This window comes from Ailuropoda melanoleuca, chromosome 16, assembly GCF_002007445.2.
Source record: "Ailuropoda melanoleuca isolate Jingjing chromosome 16, ASM200744v2, whole genome shotgun sequence".
In the NCBI taxonomy this organism is placed as follows: Eukaryota; Metazoa; Chordata; class Mammalia; order Carnivora; family Ursidae; genus Ailuropoda; species Ailuropoda melanoleuca.
In genome coordinates this window covers 64,829,188-64,852,187 of record NC_048233.1, presented here as the reverse complement: position 1 = coordinate 64,852,187, position 23,000 = coordinate 64,829,188, and the positions used below count along the sequence as shown (strand labels likewise).

Genomic DNA, 23,000 nt, shown 5'->3' with positions numbered 1-23,000 from the left:
TTGGTGGCAGCTCTGACTTGGTAACCTGCCTCAGCCCGGNGAACCGTGCCCCCCAAACATCCCGGGGGTTCGTTGCTTGCCTGCTCCAGTACCTCTTCGTCAGGGAGTCTTCTCTGCTGGCTCTAAGAGTGCAACCTTGCTCACCCCCCTTAACCACTGTTGCCCTACCCTCACCCTGCTTCAATATTCTCAGCGTTTATTGCTTGTTCATTAGATGTCCTTACCCACCCGGATGTAAGTCCCCAAGAGGAGAGACCTGCTTCGGCCTGTGCCTCCAGCACCTGGTACAGTGGGCATATTGTGGCTCAACGCTCATGAACGAATGAGTGAATGAGCTGCAGTGAGCTCCCCGACCTTGCTCTGCCCCCATTTACTTCTATGTAAAATGGGGATAGGAATAGACGTTCATCACAAGCGTGGGTGAGGTCGAGTGCCTGGCAATACTAAACACTCAGCAAACTCAGCTGATCCTTATTCACGAAGTGTTCATGGAACACCTACTATGAAAGACAAGATAAAGGAGTTCTGAACGTTAGCTTTGGAACGGAGCTGCTCTGATTCAAGCCCTGCCTCCACCACTCTGGATAAAATCCTTAGACTCCCTGGGCTTCAATTTCTTCCCGCACAGGGTGGCTGCAGGGATTGAAGCAGACAGTGTGTGTGAAGCACTTAACGAGCACTTGGCATTTAGTAAGTGCTCCACAGTAGAGCAGAAAAGAGACAGGTGAATCCTTAGAGAGTTGGACTAGTGCTGTGATACTAAGGAACACACAGGCGTATGGAACAGAGAAGGGGTCTAACCCAGAAGGTAAGTTCAGAGAAGAATTTCTGAAGAGGTCTGGACAGTGCGAGTCAACTGGGTGGAAGTGGGGATCAGGGAGCCATGCAAAGGCCCTGAGGCAGGAGAAAGCCAAACAGCACTGGGACTCTCTGACCCAAGAGAAGGGAAGAAGTTGGGGAGCAGCAACAGAGAAGGCTAGATTGCTGAGTGGAGGCCAGTCTGTGAAAGGCCTGACAAGCATGGCGGCCTTCATCCCGGAGACAAACAGGGGAGCACTGCAGGATGGTAAGCCAGGGAATGACATGAGCCAGGGACACTGAGATTGCCCTGGGCAGCAGTGTGGTACACGGAACACAATTCCTTTGCTTAGCAACGTACTATTCTTCCACCCAGTGATTATGGCATAGTATGCCTACTAGACCATACAGTGCGTATGGTTAGTATAGAATAGCATCTGGTCTAGTGACTGCTCAGTGCTATTACTGAGCACCTACTATGTGCCAGGTTCAGGGCTAGATGTTGGGAGGATACCTCTGGAAACGTAAATTCCTGACTTCTGATGGGAACAGAGAGTGAACTAAATAAATAAATATACAATATCCTATGTTTGATGATGATAAGTATCGCAGCAAAAAACAAATAATAATAAGGGAAGTGGATGCAGAACTCTGGGTGGGAGTGAGCATGTGTGATACCACTGAGAACGTGACCTGGAGCAAAGATTGAGAGGAGGGCCTGAACCCATGGATATCCAAGGAAAGAGCACTCAGGGCAGAGGGAGGACAGGTGCACAGACCCTGGGGTGGAAGGTGTGGGGGAGTTTCAGAAAAAGCCAGGAGGCCAGTATGGCGGGGAGCAAAGTGAGCAAGGGGAGTGGCGGGGCAGGGTGAGATCTGGCACCACCTCTTTTTCTTTTTTTTTTCTTTTCTGTAAATCATATACTCCTTTGAATCAGTGCTGTGCAAGTGTCTCAGATTGCTACTTACAGCACAAGTCCTAACTGAGCTCTGTATTGAGTTGATGCCTTACTTTCTGTTATTCCTAAGCTCTGGTCTCTTTGGTTTTACTTGTGTCCCTTCTAGTGTGTTCTCCATACAGTAGTCAGAGGAATTTTCTTAAAATGTGGGTCTTGTCAAAATCCAAAGTCTTCACTTTACTCTTTGAATAAAATCCCAAGCACTTACCATGGGCCTGCAAGGAAGGCCCTGGGGGCTCTGCCGGCAGCCAGCTTCCCCAGCATCGCCGCCTACCCCTCCACCTCTGGGCACACCACATGCCTCACGGGTTCTCTCTCTGTGCTGCTCTTTCCCCCCGGAAGGCTCGCTCACCTCCTCACATCAGCGCAGATGCCTCCCGCACACAAGGCCCTCCCTGGCCAAACTGGGCACCCCTCCCCCCACCCTTCATTTGCTACCCCATGTCTTGCTTCCTTCATAACACTTACAATGGGTGACTTGTTTGTCTGACTTGTATTTTAACTTGCCCATGAGTCCTTAAATTCCACATGCACAGGGACCACAGCTGTCTTGTTCTCGCTTATTCCCAGCACAGAGCCCAGAACCCGGCACCCAGCAGGTCCCTAGTGTTTGACTAGAAATGCTCCCTAAAGGCAAACACCGCCCACCTACTAATTACCCCAAAGCACCTCACCTGGTGTCTTCTACCGCAAAGGTGTCCAGTTCATCGTGGCTCATTTTGGGGTGATCTGAGGTCTGAACCATTTCTACTGCTATAACTCATTCTATTGCAGATGCTGATTCTAATTGCTTGAAAACGAGTGGCATCAAAAGTCAAGACTGTCACAGTCATAGTCGAACGAGTAAGTGTAGAGATGCCCTTTCTCATTTCTAATTTCCTAAAACCATTCATTAGACAAAGTACTCTAATAAGCTTTGACACTGAATGTTTGAAGGGGACCAGGGGTTCCCCAAAGAAGCCAGCAGAGAAGTTGACGTTTATCAATTGTTATCAAAATCGCATTTCTTTTCACTTGGACAATGTGTTGTAGAATTAAAATGACGAAGCAAAGAAATCGTCTAACCATGGTGAATTTCTGAATAAGGGTTTATTTCTCCTGGTCTACTGAGGGTCCTTCTCTCTTAAGTACTCAGGGACGATAGTAGAGAAAACACCGTGTGTTGGCAATTCTCTTAGCCTTTCCCGCCCCTAAGACGGAGCTACCCAGGGCCGAATCAACTCTGCCAGGCTTGGTACCAGTCACTTGATATGTGTTAAATCATAATCCTCCAACTTCTGCTAGGAGGTAGGTACTCCTCTGATCCCATTTTACAGATAACTGGAGAGATTATGATTACAGAGCTAGGAGGAGGTGAATTCAGGACCCAACCCCAGGCAGTTGGACACTAGAACTAATCTTAACCACAGCTCTAATGGAACAAGAGAAATACCAGCTTTTCATGAAAAACATCGTTGTAGGATTGGTCCCCCCAGACAGGTGTGGCTATGGGATTTTAATACCACCATACTGCCTGTCAGAAAGATCATTTGACTGTCATTTTATTAACTCCTAAGAATTAGTCCATAGTTCCACAGAACAAGGACAGGCTGGGAGCCACAGCGCTTCTAGTCGGTATAAATTCGGTCGTCCCTGTATGTGTGTTTTGTGGTTGCTTTATTTTTTTTAGGAGTCTATTTATTTGAGAGAGAGAGTGTGTGAGAGAGAGAGAGAGAGATCACGAGCAGGGGGGAGAGGTAGCCACAGAAGCAGGCTCTCCGCTGAGCAGGGAGCCCGATGCAGGGCTCCATCCCAGGACGCTGGGATCATGACCTGAGCTGAAGGCAGACGCTTAACTGACTGAGCCACCCAGGCGCCCCTTATGATTGCTTTAATAGAAGACAGACATTTTACAGCCCAGGGAGGCTCCAAGTACAGCACTCGGTCATAATATGGAAAATAATCCCATTAAAAAAGCAGCAATCCTCATGAGTTAAGGAGAAATAGTACAACTCTTAGAAGAAAAAAATTTTTTTTAATTTGTAAGTAACTTTTTTTTTCCTTCTCAAAAGGCCTCCAAAGTTCTCATCTATGGGAATTTGTGCGAGACCTGCTTCTCTCTCCTGAAGAAAACTGTGGCATTCTGGAATGGGAAGATAGGGAACAAGGTATTTTTCGGGTGGTAAAGTCAGAAGCCCTGGCAAAGATGTGGGGACAAAGGAAGAAAAATGACAGAATGACGTATGAAAAGTTGAGCCGAGCTCTCAGGTGAGTTAATAGCATGAAATGCCCATGTGCCTTAGGGCAGGGTTATATAAAATGGCCAGCCATAGAAAACTAAACTGTTTTTGCAGCTTTTTCGTTGATAATCGAACGGTCATGAGACAACACTCTGGTTCTTAGTTACAGGTGGGATTATGGCTTGTAAACGGACACGCTGTCCTTCTCCTTCTTGGCAGCGGCCCTGGGGGTCACGCTGAATGCAGACCGTCCCACACATACACACACAAAACGCGTTTTGATCTAAGTGTGGTGAGGCTTAGTCTTCGAGGTGTCTGGGAAAGGTTTAAGTGTAAGCTGATAACAGGGTGTGCAAATACCAGGGTAACCAAAGACCAGCCTGGTCACTGGAGAGGAATGAGGGGAGTGTTTATGCTCTGTTGTCGTCCTGGGGTGTGGGCCTCCCCACATTTCTCTTCTGCTGTCTTTCTCAGGTACTACTACAAAACGGGAATTTTGGAACGGGTCGACCGAAGGCTAGTGTACAAATTTGGAAAAAATGCACATGGGTGGCAGGAAGACAAGCTATGATCTGCTCCGTCATCAAGCTCCTTTTATGGATTTCTTGTCTTCTGAAACAATCGCATTGCAATAGACATTTGAAAGTCTTTTTGTTGTTGTTGTTGTTGTTGTCGTTAACCTGCAAATGTGCTGATAAAATTTCTCCATCTCTCAGCTTACATTTGGATTCAGAGTCGTTGTTGTCTGCTCCCACGGTGACAGCAACCCTTTAAGGAATTCCTTCTTTTTTTCCTTACCCAAGGGAAGGAAGGAATGATCTTTTGTGGTACCTTGATCAAACATTCCTTCCCTCCTCAAGAGTTGTGGAAACACAATAGCCCGTGCTATCGGTGCTCCTCTGAGAAAAAGGATCCGCGTCTCCCATCTGAGACTCATCCAATGCACCCCTTCCAAAGGCTCAAAAGTTTTCACATCTTTCACTGTGGCAGCTTGCAAAGGAAAGCAGGAAAAGTGAGTCTTTGGTAGTATGGTAGGAGGGGGTGAGATGTGGGTAAGACAAACCTACTGTAGATTTTAAATCATTAAAGTCAAATGCCATAGAAAAGTTTCTTAATTAATAAAAAGAGCGAATGCATCAAGCTGGGACATGATTGGACGTAGCATAGATTAATAGTAAGTTTCGGTACCTGGGCATCTTTGGGGCCATTCGGCAAAACTCCCACAGCCATCTTTCTAGAGCCACAGACTTACAATGAGGCACATTATTAATTCCTGCTGAGTTTATTGCCCCCTTCTCCTGGCGGTGGGGGGCAGCAGAGTTAGTCAATGGATACTTGTGCCGATTTCCAAATCACCACTGTTTCTGATTCAAGCCGTCAACACCACAAACTTGTAACTTGTTGATTCTGTCTGTGCCCAGACGCTAAATCTTTATAGAACTGGCCAGGTCTTGACAACTCTGTCATGGCCGATTACAAGAGAAGTCTCCTTTGTTTGTCTTCCTGGCATGTACTCAAGCTCTAAACCGTATTTCCTTGACAGAAGTAGTGACAGTGAATTGCTATCAGTAAATGTTCACGGGTTAAAGTCTGCACTGACACCTTCTCAGCGCTCACCGGTAGGGAAGCCATTAGGGACCTACGATGAGGTGGCCTGCCCCAGGGACTGCTGCTCCAGCAGGGCGGGAAGCCCGTGCCACCAGGCACTGAACCACGACACAGGCTAAGGACCTCCGTGCTTAGAGCTTCACTTCAAAAGCACCGTGTTTAAAAAAAAAATGTGAATTACTGTAAAATAATCTATTTTTGGACTCATGTGTTTTCCAGGTGGATACAGTTTGTAAACAATGTGAATAAAATATTTAACATGTCAGTGTGTCCCTGTGTTGTTAAATTCGGCAAGGCAGACTCAGGAAAGCATTAGCGACCTAGAAAACTTTTGAGGACACTTACATTGCTTAGCATATTGGAGATGGGAGATTTTTTTAAGAGCAGCCAAAGATGCAAGAAAAATATGCAACGCACCTACCCACCACCTCTGCATCCTAAGACAGAGGGCCCCTCACAAAATGGAATATATGGGCCAGTGGGACCTACAGATATGTTTTTGTTTGGTACACACACACACACACACACACACACACACACACTTTTTTTTTTTGCTAGTTGCTTTGAGGTTTGGTTTTGTTTCTTACTATGAATTAGTTTCCTTATCTAAAAATCAGGGGATTTACAGAAAAATCCAGATTTCCAACTTCTTTTAAAAAATCAGATCTGGCAACACTAGTTTCTCAATGGTTTGTGGCAATAATTTCCTGGAGCTAAGTAGAAACAGCCTCTTTGGGCAGAGCATTTGGTCACCACGTCATACCTCCTTCCAGACATTCAACTTTGTTCTTGCATTATTGTGGTTTGTTTTGGTTTGGGTGTTAGTTTAGTTTTGTTTTTTTTTTCCATACATCCAGAATGCCTGTACATTTTGAATTTGAGACCCCCATCCTGGCCATCTAAAGAAGTAAGTACCATTTCAATGGACAGGATCAAAGCCCACAGTCCCACTGAAAGAAGAGATTGTCCAGAAAATTGGAAATGCGCTAACAGGAAGTAACTAGGAACTTTCAGGCAGCGCTTGGAAGGAGCGGAACCAAGAAACTGAGGCAGGGGGTGGAGGGGAATGAAGTGGGGGCAGAGCAGCGGCGGCAGGGGGGGAATAACGGGGGCCTCAAGCAGTTCACAGAACAAAAGAATTTATCCCTCTGTCACTAAAGAAGTTGTCCCCTTACAAAACCATTAAATCAGCACCCTCTTTGTGTTAGGTGCCTAGCGCTGCCCACGACAGATCAACAAATGTGCTGGCTTAAAACAAGAGGAATCCATTCTCTCCCGGTTCTGGAGGCTGGACATCTGAAATCAAGGTGTTGGCACAGCCGTGCCTCTCCCTAAGCTCTAGGAAAGAATCCTTCCTTGCCTCCTTCAGCTTCTGGTGGCTCCAGGCCTCCTTGGCTTCTGGCTACATGACTCCAATCTCTGACTCCATCTGCATGTCACCTGTCTCTCCTTCTCCCTTTTGGTCTCTTAGAAGAACACTCATCACTGGATTTACATCTGGATAGTCCAGGATGATCGTATCTTGAGACCCTTCACTTAATGACATCGGTAAACTCTTTTCCAAATAAGGTCACCTTCACAGGTTCCGGAGGTTGGGACATGGGCCTATCCCGTTGGAGGACATCATTCAACCCACGATACTCTTTAAAAGTGAACTTTACTTAAATATATAGCTTCATGACACAATTCATGGAAGAATGGAAAATACAAAGAGCTGCTTAAAATACCCCACTTTAAGCAAACGATACCAAAACAGAACAAAAACCTAAGACAACAATGTAAAATTCACTTATCAAACAAATGAAGGAATAAGATCCTTTATAAAAAAGGTCACAATAGAGCTTCCCATGGAGAACTTTCAGTTTATTCATATGTGACTGTTTAAAATTGTCCTCAATTCAAAAGTATACAGAACTTTTCGAGTTCACCTCTACCAACCTCTCACATCTTTAAAAGCTCTGATAAGGGTTTTAAAGCCTTCATTTTTCTTATCAGCTCCTTTAAAGTGGAATTTGGCCATTTGCTTTGTGGTACCAGGAACTAAGAGGCAAAGAAATGGCCAACCAGCTTGGCCACTTTTCCCTCAGAAAAGCATGTGCTAAGTTCTTAAAACTCATTTCCTTAGTAGATAAGTTAAAGTGATACTCCTTTAGCAGGAAAACACACAATTTATGTGTCTTTAAACTAAAATTCTGACACTGAATTTGAAAAGAACGAGGAGATCCTTTCCAGAGCTTAAATGCCCAGACCTAGTCCTCTTTTCAGAAGAGCAAGTCATCAATTTTAAAATACCAGGAGTTGAGGCGCACCTGGGGGGCACAGTCAGTTTGGAGTCCAACTCTTGGTTTCAGCTCAGGTCATGATCTCAGTGTCATGAGATCGAGCCTCCCATTGGCTCCACGCTCAGCACGGAGTCTGCTTGGGTTTCTCTCTCCTCTCCCTCTGCCCCTCCTGCTCCCATGCTCTCTCTCTCTTTCAAATAAATAAATCTTTAAAAATAAATAAAATAAAATAATATAATACCAGGAGATGACCTTTTAGACAGTAATGTGCCAGAGGTTAAGTGAAAATGCCTTTTAAGGTGAGAATATGAGAAATGAAAACGCGTCCACACAAAAGCATGGACGTGAACGTTCTCAGCAGCACTATTCACGGGAGCCAAGTGGAGACACCCACATGTCCATCGACTGATGAATGGGCAAATAAAACAGTGCATCCATACAATGGAATAGTATTTGTCAATAAAAGGAAATGAAGTACTAACACATGCTGCAACATGTAAGAACCTTGAAAACATTATGCTAAGCGAAACAAGCCAGTCCAAAAGACCATACGCTATAGGACCCCATTTAAGTGAAATGTGCAGAGCAGGCGTATCTAACACAGCAGGCAGACTGCTGATGGCCAGGGGCTGGGGCAGGATTCAGCTGGGGGAACGGTGAGTGATTGCTAGTGGTATAGCGTTTTTGGGGGGTGGGGGTTGCCAAAAATGTCCTAAAATCGATTGTGATGATTACACAACTCTGTGTATATACTCAAAACCACTGAATTGTATACTTCAATTGTTTGAATTTAATGGTTTGTAAATTATATCTCAAAAAAAAGCTCTTATTTAAATAAAAAGAGGTTCCAATGATCCACTGTGTCAAACACTGCTAAGAGACCACGTGAGTCAAAAATGAGAATGAACTGTTGGATTTTTTTTATTGTGCTAAAATATACATAATATAAAACTAAATATTTTTACCTTTTTTTAATGGATTTACTTATTTATTTGAGAGAGAGAGAGAACAGAGGGGAGGGGCGGAGAGCGAGGCAAAGAGTCCCAAGCAGACTCCATGCTAAGCGTGGAGCCCGACATGGGGCTCCATCTCATGACCCTGAGATCATGACCTGAGCTGAAACCAAGAGTCAGTCTCTTTTTTTTTTTTTTTAAGATTTTGTTTATTTATTTTACAGAGAGAGACAGCCAGCAAGAGAGGGAACACAAGCAGGGGGAGTGGGAGAGGAAGAAGCAGGCTCATAGCAGAGGAGCCTGATGTGGGGCTCGATCCCAGAACGCCGGGATCACGCCCTGAGCCGAAGGCAGACACTTAACTGCTGTGCCACCCAGGCTCCCCTAAGAGTCAGTCTCTTAACCAACTGCACCACCCAGGCGCCCCTATTTTACCATTTTTAAGTGTACAATTTAGTGGCATTAAATACATTCACACTGTTGTGCAACCATCACCACCATCCATCTTCAGAACTTTTTCCTGTTGCCAAACTGAAACTCTGGAACCATGAACAACTAACTACCTGTTTCCCCCTCCCCCAGCCCTGGGACCCCCATCAGGACCTCATATAAGTGAAATGATACCATATTTGTCCATCTGCATCTGGCTTATTTCCCTTGTGTCATGTCTTCAAGGGTCACCCATGTTTCAGCATGTGTTAGAATTTCCTTCCTTTTTAAGCCTGATTAATATTCTGTTGTCAGGATATACCAAATTTTGTCTATTCATTCATCCATCAATGGACACTTAGGTTTTTTCCACCTTTTGGACATTTTGAATAATGTTGCTATAAACATCGGGCACACACATATCCCTTCAAGTCACTGCTTTCACTCCTTTTGGGTATACACCCAGAAGTAGCATTACTGGATGGGACCATTGGATTTTAGCAGCATGGAAGCCACTGGTGACCCTGGCAAGGGCAGCTTGATTGTAGCGGGTTCAAGTGAGGATAGAAGACAGTAGGCATAGCAAGTAAAGGAAATTATTTTAAGATTTTTTTCAACAAAGGGGGCAATAACAGGAGAGCCCTATGAGGGCAAGAGAGGGTTTGATGAGACTTGGAAGAGCAGGTTTGCAAGCTAACAGGGATGAGGTAGGAGAGGGCAGGGAGAACCAAGAGCAGGAGGGAAGGCATGGGGTCAGTGCGCACACGAGGTCTGGCCTCCAGCAGGAGCAGAACTCATCTCTGTCAACAGGAAGGAAAGGAGAGCATGGGGATGTCGATGCTGGCAAGTCAGAAGACACTGGTGGAGGAAATGATAAGGAAGTTATTCTATCCTTGGTGAAATAAGGAGCTGAAGGGAGGAGAGGAGCCAAGTGGGAGAGTTTACCGAGGAGGGAAAAACAGATTTCCAGGCAGTGCTGAGGGCCCCCTTGAGGTTTGTGGTCAAATTTTAAAAAGCCCAGTCAACAGGGCTGTGGTTTGCTTCGGTCATGGTCATTTCCAGTGCAGGAATTGAGTCACTGAGAGGTGTCCTTGACCAAGGCTGGGTTCTGGAGTAGTTATTATTTAGAACTAGATGAAATGTAAACAAAGTAAGAAGGAAAGTAAGGACACGAAGAGGGTGATGACCATTAAGAATTGATTGAAAGTTCTAGTAGTGTTGAAGAACTAATGGGAGGGGAAGTCTATGGTAAATTAATGTCCAGATAGAGTCAACTCACACACACACACACACACACACACACACACACACACACACACACAAAGAGTCACCTCCATGGGTGGAGTACAATTCCTCGCCCTTGGATTTTGGGTTTAGCCATATGACTTGCTTTGGCCAGTCAAATATGAGTGGGTATGACACAAACAAAGGCCTGAAAAACACTTGTGCAATTGGGATTTTACTCTTGCAATCTCAATTTCCCGACAAAGAAAAAACAGTGGGTTTCCTTTTCTTGCATTCCTGCACTTCTGCCATCACTAGGAATTAGCCATCATCATGCGTCCCAGAAGGATGAGCGACATGGGACACAGAGCCACATCAGCAAGCTGCCGTGGCTGAGCCCAGCCTAGATCAGCCAATTTCTAGCTGACCTGGGTACATGAGTGACACATGATTATCGCTTGAAGTCATTGAGTTTTGAGGTGGTTTGTTACAAAGCAAAAGCTGACCAAGATAGAGTCCTGGGGTGTGGGGGGGGGTGCAGAGCTGGAAAGGAGTGGTGGTCAAAGTCAAATATTTTGAATAATCACCATACAACCCTAGGGAGGTAGAAAAATTATTGGTCCCACTTACAGATGAGGGAACTGATAGAGAGGTGAAGCACCATGCTCAAACAGCCACAGGTGGAAAATGGCAGAGCAGGGATTTGAATCTTGGTCTCTGTGGTTCTAAAGCCTCTGTAACATACCACCTCTTACTAATTTTATTCTCCTTATAAATTTGGCTCAGAAACTCTTAGGATGTGTCTTAATGTCACTTAAAAGGAACATAATTCCATAGTACTTCCCAGGAAGTAAAACCTGAGGGAGTTAACCTTATCAACATTTGTCTTTGAAAATTACAGAAAGAGGTCTCCAGAGCAAAACTGGAGACACTTCCAGGTGTCCGACCTTTACATACAGGAAACATGTTAGATACATGTGATTTTTAACTACTGACTTATTTCTAGATGACAGAATAGACCAAAGCAGAAAATTATCTCAAAGACTCCATCTTTGTGTTTATAACCAATGTGCAAATAAACTCCTTCCCCATTGTCAAATTATATTAATTTTTATGAGTTTATCTTATATATTTAACACTGTAAAGAGCCAGAACCGTAGTGAAGTCACTATACTGAAAGTATTCACCACGAGGCACAAATGGACAATTTTACTTTCTATCTTGACAAATATAACAGTTTCCAAGCACACTCAAATACAGGAAGGATTTAAGCAGGAAAATTGGGCAGGGGGGTTAAAAAAAAGTTTGAGCTAAAAGATTGCAAGTTTGTACCTTCTAGGGGTCCAATGGTTTCCTGAAGCCCAAGATTTCAGGGAATTCCTGAGAGAGAGTACAAGCTGGTTTTGAAGATATGAGGTGAAGGGAATAAGGATTTTCAAAGAAAACAGGTTTCTTTTAGTACCCAAGAGCTCACCTCTAGGGGCTGCTGGGTGGCTCAGTCGTTAAGCGTCTGCCTTCAGCTCGGATCATGATCCCAGGGTCCTGGGATCGAGCCCCACATAGGGCTCCCTGCTCAGCGGGAAGCCTGCTTCTCTCTCTCCCACTCCCTCTGCTTGTGTTCTCTTTCTCACTGTGTCTCTCAATGTCAAATAAATAAATAAAATCTTAAAAAAAAAAAAAGCGCTCACCTCTAGAGCGTACCACTTAATTTTAAGCATGATAGGAAAAAGAAGAGTTAAGGAAAAAAAGAAAGAAAAGAACGGGAGGTTCTTATTTTAAAAATTCATAATTAGATAAGGAAGTGAGCTAATGGACAAGAGATCTAAGTAATTTTCAAAGTTGGGAAATTTGCTATTTTCCCAATAGAATTAAAAGTTCTGGTACACAGTGTCTCAGAAAGCTGTATCTAAAGGCTACTGGTTTAAACAAATAATATAGTATCCTTGTGATATTGGTATTTTCAGTTTAAGGGTAAGCATCGGATAATACATGATATTCAGATTAAGAGTCCAAGTGATATACAGTACCAAAAGAAATCAAATACCATTCTTCTTATGTACAGATTATTTTATTGTAAAAATGTAGCAATTACAAATCAGTCTGTTGCAAAATCAATGCTACATTAGCATAGATGTAATTCCAAGTTTAAAAAAATCTGATCAGTTCCAGACAGGAATAAGCATTAAGCTATGATGTCAATGAAATTATTTTCAAAAGACATCAATGCATTAAATGTGTTTTTCCCATATGGAACTGAGAAAAATTAAAATTTCTGAGTAGATTATCTTTTCTTCTTATATAATTTCAGCCATATTTTTATATAATAAGGCCATGAGATGATATGTAAACATACTAATTTCACCAAGATTTTTTCTTATCAAATAAAATCATATTTCTGCCAGAAACTTTCATTCTAGTCATTTTAAGTGAATAACCCAACTGTCAAAAGCAAATACATTTTCTTGTTATATCATTGTTAAGCCCTACCCTTATTTCCCCCTGGGAAAACAGCACTAAAAGCCACGGCTACATTACTTGCTATTGAAACCTGGATTATCATTCTACAGACACAAGCTTGCATTTGCGCACCTAGCACAGGAGAATCTTCTATCCGGCGAAGAGTGGGTACATGTGTGAACACCACGCTTTGCTTCACAGGTGGAGAGCAGCTTGGCGCAGGCCCAGGGCCCGACTCTCACAGGTTGGCTTTCTCCCTTGCAGCCAAGTGAGACCCATGCTGCATAAAGGTGTGAATTGCGTTCTGTTTTAAAAGAACAAGACCAGCAGGTTAATTAACTCGCTCAGCAGCAGCAACTTGGTATTCATCTCAGCTTTACTTTGTGCTCAAATGAAGATAATAACCACTGGGAACTGCATTTACTTACACTACCTTATGTGGGCCAGAACTAAAGTGAAGAGGACGTGCTTCGCAGCCAAGTTCTTTACCTATCAAGCGAGTGTCTGAACAGCTTGAAAAATCTAACAGTTGTCCCTGAGAAGAATCATCACGAAAGGAAACCAAACTATCCAAGCCAGTCTGATCCAGGACACCCTTCCTCTACCACAGCCAGGCTGCTCTGGGCTCACCTTGGGTTTCTCAGCATTGTATTTGTCCAGAAGAGCCTGGATGCGGGCCCCATAGTCAGGATGGACATCACTGAAGTTCTTGACCTGAAGCCAAATGAAAAGAATGTAAATATGACCCCAGCTCCTTCCTAGGCAGGTCCCCGGCGTGTGTGGCACAGCATTTACTCTGTAGGGGAGGAAGGCAACACAGTGTTTAACAACCCAGAGTAAGATGTGGGGGATCCGGGGAAAACCCTGGCACGTACTGGCTGTGCAAGCTTGGATAAGTCATTCCTCTGAGCTTCGTTGTCCACTCCCCACAAAATGAGCAACATAATCAAACCGACCTCAGAGAATGAGGTGAGAGGCGCTTAGTGCGTGTAGGGAGCTGACCTCAGGCTGGCTCAACAAGTCGCGGTGATCTGCATCACAAGATGGGCCCAAGCAATGCCTGAATTTAAAGTGAGGAATACATAGACCGTGGCCCGTGCTGGGCCACATACTACACATCCAGCAGGAATTCCTGACCATGGGCTGATCCTGAGCGGACAGGAGGGGGGCATCGTGAACCCCCAGGAAGCCTTAGAGCTTCAGCACATGCGAGAGAAGAATGCTAAGGGTTCAAGCCCAGTTCTGCTACTTACACGCTGTCCCACTCATTCTAATCAGTGAGATAAAACCTGCCCCCACCTACCTCCCAGAGCAACCATCCAGCTCTCTGCTGTAGATGGCCATGTGTAAATAGTGCCTCAGCAATTTAAAAGGTTATTTTTATACACGCACTTGTGAAAGACAGTTAAAGACACAGAACTTTGCCTACAGAGAAAGCGCCCAGCCTGTTGGTACTTGTCTCCAGGCCTTTGAACACATCCCAGAGAGCTGCCGGCCCAGCTGTCCCTTTGAACAGAGCAGCAGCAACCAAGACACAAGCCAACTGTGGAGTTGTCTCAACTTCCAAGAAGCTCTCCCCTGTGGCAGGCCCAAAAACTGCCAGTGAGAAGGCTCCAGCAGCACAGTGAGCTGCCATCAGAAATACCCTGGCGTCTCAGCCCAGGAGTTCAGCCTGAGTTTTGGAAGCAGCTCAGTTCTCCCCAGAGAGCGTGCAAGTTTCTAGTTGCTTCTGAAGGAGGGTCAGGTGTCACAACACCAAGTGGTTAGACAGGCTTCGCAACGCAAAAATGCAATTCATATTTCTTATCTTCTAAAGTCGAAGCAAAACAGTGGCAGGACCCACATTGTTACATTGGACAGCACTCTCTGGCACGGAACTTGGCTGCAGTCAATGAAGAGCATACGACAGAATTCACCCTGAATTCAACTCAACTACTACACACTAGACAAAAAGCTAAAGGCTCAGTGGATACGCCACATTCACCGGAGATAAAACATACAGAGAAAAGAATCGGAGGTGGGCTGGGGATTAGTACTAATTTTTTTTAAGTCCAATTAGGTCAAGTAGAATAGTAAGGACATTTCCATTTAAGGGTTCCCTCACACAGCTGCGCTCTCTTCTCTGGCCAGCAGATGTCACCCATCAGCCAACAAAGTATCACTCACCGCTTTCTTCTGGATGAAAAGTTGTGCGTCCTTCAGATGGCCAGCGATGTTCTCGCACAGGCGTTTTCTCTCCTCTTCATTCAGCACCTTTGTATAGAACACCCGCACCTGCGCAGGGAAAATGTGCGCAGCAGAGAGAAAATAACCAGTCTGGCATGAACAAAACTCACCCAATGTGCCACTTTGGAAATGAAAAAGCGAGACTTCTCATTGGCGTTAAGAATGAAAAAGTGTTTAGATAAAACACATCTTCCCTGAGGCAGCTTACCTGGGGCCAAGGTGAAAGGAGCTGGTCTACTCTGCCACCAGGTGAGCGGCATAAGTGGAGAAGCAAATACATCCTAGAGGCTCACTGGGATACACCGAGCCTTCTACTGAAAGATTAGGGCTTTTTTTTTCTTTGAAAGAAAGGTTATTTTTCAATAGTTCTGTTGGTAACCCTAGAAGCAGCTAACGTGTATAAGACACCTACAAATGTGGGGGAGGAGGTTAAGATGGCGGAGGAGTAGGGGACCCCTTTTTCAGCCGGTCCCCTGAGTTGAGCTGGATAGGTACCAGACCAGCAGGAATATCCATGGAATCAGCCTGAGACGCAGGAAGATACATCTGGATCTCTACAAATGAACATCTCCAGCGCTGAGTATCGAGGTACGAAGCGGGGAGCCGTGAAACCGCGCACAGATATCGGAAGCTAAACAGAAGGGGGAGGGAGCCGCCGTGTCAGGGCGCCGGGAAGCGGTAGCCACCTGCAAGGGGGAGCGGACAGACCGCGGACCCGCACGCTTGAGACAGCAGGCTGAGAAGGGAGCTCCGGGAGCGCACGCGGGACGGCTGGCGGTTGGCGGGCCACCTGCACGGGGGAGCAGGCGGACTCGCGGACGGCACCCGCGAGACAACAGACTTAGAACGCGAGCTCCAGGAGCGCGCGCGCAGGGCGGCTGGCGGGCCACCTGCACCGGGGAGCGGGCGGACCGCGGACCCGCACTCTGGAAACGGCAGACTGAGTCCGTGAGCCGGGAGCGTGCACCACCAAGCATCTCACGGAGCTCCGGAGCTCCGGTGTGCTCACTGGATCGAGGCTGAGACCGGGAGCTCCGGGAGCGTCCGCGGGGCGGCTGGCGGCTGGAGGGCCACCTGCACGGGGGAGCAGGCGGACTCGCGGTCAGCACCCGTGAGACACCAGACTGAGACGGGGAGCTCCGGGAGCCCGCGCGGGGCGGCTGGCGGCTGGCGGGGTTGGAAACACAAAGGACAGAGACGTGCCGGCCCTGGAAGTGAGGGCTGGGACGCCGGGTGTGGGGCGCACAGCCCGGGATGCTGCAGGGTTGAGCAGCACCAACAGAAACAGAGTTAAAGTGGCCAGAACATCAGTGGAGAACGATCCGCGATCCCTCTGTTCTGAGACAGAGGCTGAATTTCAGCCGCTGCTGCTCTCTCAGAAGAGGCATAGCAAACCGCCAGGGAAAGCCGCCAGAGAACAAAAGCCCGGAAATACCGGCTCACAGGGTGCCCATCCCCATCCCCCCTCGCAAGGGACACAGAGACTCTACCCAAACAGGGTTTTCTGAGTACCGGCAGGCAGGCCCCTCCCCCAGAAGGCAGGCTGAAAAATCAAGAAGCCCACAACCCGGAGCGCCTGAGTGGCGCAGTCACCAAGCACCTGTCTTCGGATTAGGGTGTGATCACAACGCTCCGTAAGGAGTCCTTCATCGGGCTTCTCCACCGGGAACCTGCTTCTTCCTCTCCCACTCCTCTGCTTGGGTTCCCTTTCTTGCTGACTGTCTCTCTCTCTCTCAAATAAATAAATAAACTCTTTAAGGAAGAAGCCCACATCCCTAAGATCTCTATAAAACAAGGGCGCACGGCCTGGGTCCCAGTCAACACTTGGGCTCTGGACAACCCTGCAATCTCTCTTCATCAGAATGACGAGAAGGAGAAGTCCCCCCCAGCAAAGAAAAGATAATGAGTCTGTGGCCTCTGCCACAGAATTGGCCTCGGCCACAGAATTAATACATATGGATGTATCCCAATTATCAGAAATGGAATTCAGAGCAACAATGGTCAAGATGATGAGTAAACTTGAAAAAAGCATCAGAGAAAGCGTTGCTGAGAATATAGAATCCCTAAGGGCAGAAATGAGAGCGAATCTGACAGAAATTAAAAACTCAGTGGGCCAAATACAGTCAAAACTAGAGGCTCTGACGGCCAGGGTCACCGAGGCAGAGGAACGCGTTAGCGAATTGGAGGATGGGTTAGTAGAAGAAAAAACGAAAATAGAAGCTGGTCTTAAAAAAATCCACGCCCACGAATGTAGATTACGGGAGATTACTGACTCTATGAAACGATCCAATGTCAGAATCATCGGCATCCCTGAAGGGGTGGAGAAAAACAGAGGTCTAGAAGAGATATTTGAACAAATTGTAGCTGAAAACTTCCCTAATCTAGCAAGGGAAACAAGCATTCGTGTCCAAGAGGCAGAGAGGACCCCATCCAAGCTCAACCAGGACAAACCTACGCCACGGCATGTCATAGTGCAATTCGCAAATATTAGATCCAAGGATACAGTATTGAAAGCGGCCAGGGCAAAGAAATTTCTCACGTACCAAGGCAAAGGTATCAGGATTACGTCAGACCTGTCTACAGAGACCTGGAATGAGAGAAAGGCTTGGGGGGGCATTTTTAAAGCTCTTTCAGAGAAAAACATGCAGCCAAGGATCCTTTATCCAGCAAAGCTGTCATTCAGAATTGATGGAGAAATAAAGACGTTCCAAAATCGCCAATCATTAACCAATTTCGTAACCACGAAACCAGCCCTACAGGAGATATTAAGGGGGGCTCTATAAAGGTAAAAAGGCCCCAAGAGTGATACAGAGCAGCAAGTCACAACCGATACAAAGACTTTAAAGAGAAATGGCATCATTAAAATCATATCTGTCAATAATCTCTATCAATCTAAATGGCTTAAACTCTCCCATAAAACGCCACAGGGTTGCAGATTGGATAAAAAGACATGACCCATCCATTTGCTGTCTACAAGAGACTCATTTTGAACCCAAAGATGCATTCAGACTTAGAGTAAGGGGATGGAGTACCATCTTCCACGCAAATGGACCTCAAAAGAAAGCTGGAGTAGCAATTCTCATATCAGATAGACTGGATTTTAAACTAGAGGCCATAGAGAGAGATACAGAAGGGCACTATATTATTCTTAAAGGAAGTATTCAACAAGTGGATATGACAATTATTAATATATATGCCCCCAACAGGGGAGCAGCAAGATACACAAGCCAACTCTTAACCAAAATAAAGAGACATATAGATAAGAACACAGTAATAGTAGGGGACCTCAACACCCCACTATCAGAAATAGACAGAACACCCTGGCAAAAACTAAGCAAAGAATCAAAGGCTTTGAATGCCATACTCGACGAGTTGGACCTCATAGATATATATAGAACACTACACCCCAGAACCAAAGAATACTCATTCTATTCAAATGCCCATGGAACATTCTCAAGAATAGATCATGCTCTGGGACACAAAACAGGTCTCAGCCAATACCAAAAGATTGAAATTATCCCCTGCATATTCTCAGACCACAACGCTCTGAAATTGGAACTCAACCACAAGGAAAAACCTGGAAGAAACTCAAACACTTGGAGGCTAAGAACCATCCTGCTCAAGAATGACTCGATAAACCAGGAAATCAAAAAACAAATTAAACAATTTATGGAGACCAACGAGAATGAATACACAACGGTCCAAAACCTATGGGATACTGCAAAGGCAGTCCTAAGGGGGAAATACATAGCCATCCAAGCCTCACTCAAAAGAATAGAAAAATCTAAAATGCAGTTTCTATATTCTCACCTCAAGAAACTGGAACAGCAACAGAGGGACAGGCCTAACCCACTGACAAGGAAGGAGTTGACCAAGATTAGAGCAGAAATCAATGAATTAGAGACCAGAACCACAGTAGAGCAGATCAACAGGACTAGAAGCTGGTTCTTTGAGAGAATCCATAAAATTGATAGACCACTGGCAAAACTTGTCCAAAAACAAAGAGAAAGGACTGAGATTATTAAAATTATGACTGAAAAGGGAGAGGTCACGACCAGCACCATTGAAATTGCAAGGATTATTAGAAACTTTTATCAACAGCTATATGCCAAAAAACTAAACAATCTGGAAGAGATGGAGGCCTTCCTGGAAACCTATAAACTACCAAGACTGAAACAGGAAGAAATAGATTTCTTAAATAGGCCAATTAACTATGAAGAAATTGAGTCAGTGATAAACAACCTTCCAAATAATAAAACTCCAGGCCCAGACGGTTTTCCTGGGGAATTCTACCAAACATTCAAAGAAGAAATAATACCTATTCTCCTAAAGCTATTTCAAAAAATAGAAACAGAAGGAAAGCTACCAAACTCATTCTATGAGGCTAATATTACCTTGATCCCCAAACCAGGCAAAGACCCCCTCAAAAAGGAGAATTACAGACCGATTTCTCTAATGAATATGGATGCCAAAATCCTCAACAAGATCCTTGCTAATAGAATCCAACAGTACATTAAAAGGATTATCCATCATGACCAAGTGGGATTCATACCTGGGATGCAAGCATGGTTCAACACTCGCAAATCAATCAATGTGATACATCATATCAACAAGAAAAGACTCAAGAACCATATGATCCTCTCAATTGATGCAGAAAAAGCATTTGACAAAATACAGCATCCTTTCCTGATTAAAACCCTTCAGAGTGTAGGAATAGAGGGTACATTTCTCAATCTCATAAAAGCCATCTATGAAAAGCCTACTGCAAGCATTATTCTCAATGGGGAAAAGCTGGAAGCCTTTCCCTTAAGATCAGGAACACGACAAGGATGCCCACTCTCGCCACTATTATTCAACATAGTACTAGAAGTCCTTGCAACAGCAATCAGAAGACAAAAAGGGATCAAAGGTATCCAAATCGGCAAAGAAGAAGTCAAACTGTCTCTCTTTGCAGATGACATGATACTCTATATGGAAAACCCAAAGGAATCCACTCCCAAACTATTAGAAGTTATAGAACAATTCAGTAAGGTGGCAGGATACAAAATCAATGCCCAGAAATCAGTTGCATTTCTATACACGAATAACGAGACTGAAGAAAGAGAAATTAGGGAATCCATCCCATTTACAATAACACCAAAAACCATGCGTTACCTTGGAATTAACTTAACCAGAGACGTAAAGGACCTATATGCTAGAAACTATAGATCACTTTTGAAAGATATTGAGGAAGACATAAAAAGATGGAAAAATATTCCATGCTCATGGATTGGAAGAATTAACATAGTTAAAATGTCCATACTACCCAGAGCAATCTACACTTTCAATGCTATCCCGATCAAAATACCGAGGACATTTTTCAAAGAACTGGAACAAATAGTCCTTAAATTTGTATGGAACCAGAAAAGGCCCCGAATCTCCAAGGAACTGTTGAAAAGGAAAAACAAAGCTGGGGGCATCACAATGCCGGATTTCGAGCTGTACTACAAAGCTGTGATCACAAAGACAGCATGGTACTGGCACAAAAACAGACACATCGACCAATGGAACAGAATAGAGAACCCAGAAATGGACCCTCGGCTCTTTGGGCAACTAATCTTTGATAAAGCAGGAAAAAACATCCGGTGGAAAAAAGACAGTCTCTTCAATAAATGGTGCTGGGAAAATTGGACAGCTACATGCAAAAGAATGAAACTTGACCACTCTCTCACACCATACACAAAAATAAACTCCAAATGGATGAAAGACCTCAATGTGAGACAGGAATCCATCAAAATTCTAGAGGAGAACATAGGCAACAACTTCTATGACATCGGCCAGAGCAACCTTTTTCACGACACATCTCCAAAGGCAAGAGAAATAAAAGATAAAATGAACTTATGGGACTTTATCAGGATAAAGAGCTTCTGCACAGCCAAGGAAACAGTCAAAAAAACTAAGAGACAGCCCACGGAATGGGAGAATATATTTGCAAAGGACACCACAGATAAAGGACTGGTATCCAAGATCTACAAAGAACTTCTCAAACTCAATACACGAGAAACAAATAAACAAATCATAAAATGGGCAGAAGATATGAACAGACACTTTTCCAATGAAGACATACAAATGGCTAACAGACACATGAAAAAATGTTCAAAATCATTAGCCATCAGGGAAATTCAAATCAAAACCACACTGAGATACCACCTTACGCCAGTTAGAATGGCAAAGATAGACAAGGCAAGAAACAACAATTGTTGGAGAGGATGTGGAGAAAGGGGATCCCTCCTACATTGTTGGTGGGAATGCAAGTTGGTACAGCCACTCTGGAAAACAGTGTGGAGGTCCCTTAAAAAGTTAAAAATTGAACTACCCTATGACCCAGCCATTGCACTACTGGGTGTTTACCCCAAAGATACAGACGTAGTAAAGAGAAGGGCCATATGCACCCCAATGTTCATAGCTGCATTGTCCACAATAGCCAAATCATGGAAGGAGCCGAGATGCCCTTCAACAGATGACTGGATTAAGAAGCTGTGGTCCATATATACAATGGAATATTACTCAGCTATCAGAAAGAACGAATTCTCAACATTTGCTGCAACATGGACGGCACTGGAGGAGATAATGCTAAGTGAAATAAGTCAAGCAGAGAAAGACAATTATCATATGATTTCTCTCATCTATGGAACATAAGAACTAGGATGATCGGTAGGGGAAGAAAGGGATAAAGAAAAGGGGGGTAATCAGAAGGGGGAATGAAACATGAGAGACTATGGACTGTGAGAAACAAACTGAGGACTTCAGAGGGGAGGGGGTGGGGGAATGGGATAGACTGGTGATGGGTAGTAAGGAGGGCACGTATTGCATGGTGCACTGGGTGTTATACGCAACTAATGAAGCATCAAACTTTACATCAGAATCAGGGGATGGTACTGTATGGTGATTAACATAATATAATAAAATAAAATTAATTATAAAAAAAAAAAAAAAGAATGAAAAAGTGTTTAGAATCTAAGGATAATTTAAAATTCTAATGAAAACTGTCATTTGCATGGAGTTCCTCACTTTTTGTTTTGTGGAACAGGAAGAATTCAGTTGATAAAGCTCATAAATGCTTCTTAGTAATGACCTTTGTTTTAAGAGCTTATACATCTCTTACAGACACAGTTTAGCTTACAGTTAAGAATCCCACCACACCCTGCTACTGAAAAGTCCGGTGGGCAAGCCATCATCAAATGGAAACTTAGCATAATACAACCTTTGTTCAATTCACCCAGAACCATAGAGGAAAAAACTTTCCTGGAGAAGACCCGTGTTAATAGTGATACTTTGTTTTTATGACTGAGCTTACCTCTAAAATGAATATCAATAGATTAAAATAAAAATTGGCACTTAGTAGTAAGGTATGTGTCCTAAGGGATTTGCTCACTTCTGAAATCAACGATTTCTAAGTATCAGCTATGATTTTATTCTAACATTTCATTCATTCATTCATTCATTCAACCAATACTTATTTATTGAGTCCCTATAATGTACCAGGCACTGTTCTATGTCCTGTTCTGCTAACATTTATAAAGTCACAAAATATCTAATTATCCAAAGTATCAAATTCATAAAATATCAAAATGTTCATAGTTTGTCTAAGTGTTATCAAATATCAAGCCATAAAAACATTTTTTAAAAAATTTAAGTGAAGTTTACATTTGATACCAAAGTTCAAAAAATCAAACTTTTGAAATGAACACAATCCAATCACAATACTGCACTATGGGGATTTTCTCAGATCTATCCCCCGATTCACTAATTCTCTCTTCAGCTGTATCTAACACATTGCTTAACCGTCCACTGAGTCACTGTGCC

At 44.2% G+C, this 23,000-nt stretch overlaps 2 protein-coding genes across 2 annotated transcripts in view; one reads left to right on the top strand and one right to left on the bottom strand.

Moving 5' to 3' along the window:
* Positions 1–4,977, top strand: part of ELF5 (E74 like ETS transcription factor 5) — a 43,321-nt gene extending 38,344 nt beyond the window's left edge. The window contains exons 5-7 of the mRNA XM_034645862.1: positions 2,532–2,600; positions 3,809–4,004; positions 4,451–4,977. Coding sequence (XP_034501753.1) covers positions 2,532–2,600; positions 3,809–4,004; positions 4,451–4,547 — 362 coding nt within the window. The 3' untranslated portion in view covers positions 4,548–4,977. The remainder of the gene's footprint in view (positions 1–2,531; positions 2,601–3,808; positions 4,005–4,450) is intronic.
* Positions 4,978–12,518: 7,541 nt separating this feature from the next.
* CAT (catalase) overlaps positions 12,519–23,000 on the bottom strand; it is a 45,365-nt gene continuing 34,883 nt past the window's right edge. Inside the window, exons 11-13 of the mRNA XM_002920612.4 lie at positions 15,096–15,203; positions 13,560–13,643; positions 12,519–13,233 (exon numbers count right to left, since the gene is read on the bottom strand). Of these exons, the coding sequence (XP_002920658.1) occupies positions 13,168–13,233; positions 13,560–13,643; positions 15,096–15,203 (258 nt within the window). The 3' untranslated portion in view covers positions 12,519–13,167. The remainder of the gene's footprint in view (positions 13,234–13,559; positions 13,644–15,095; positions 15,204–23,000) is intronic.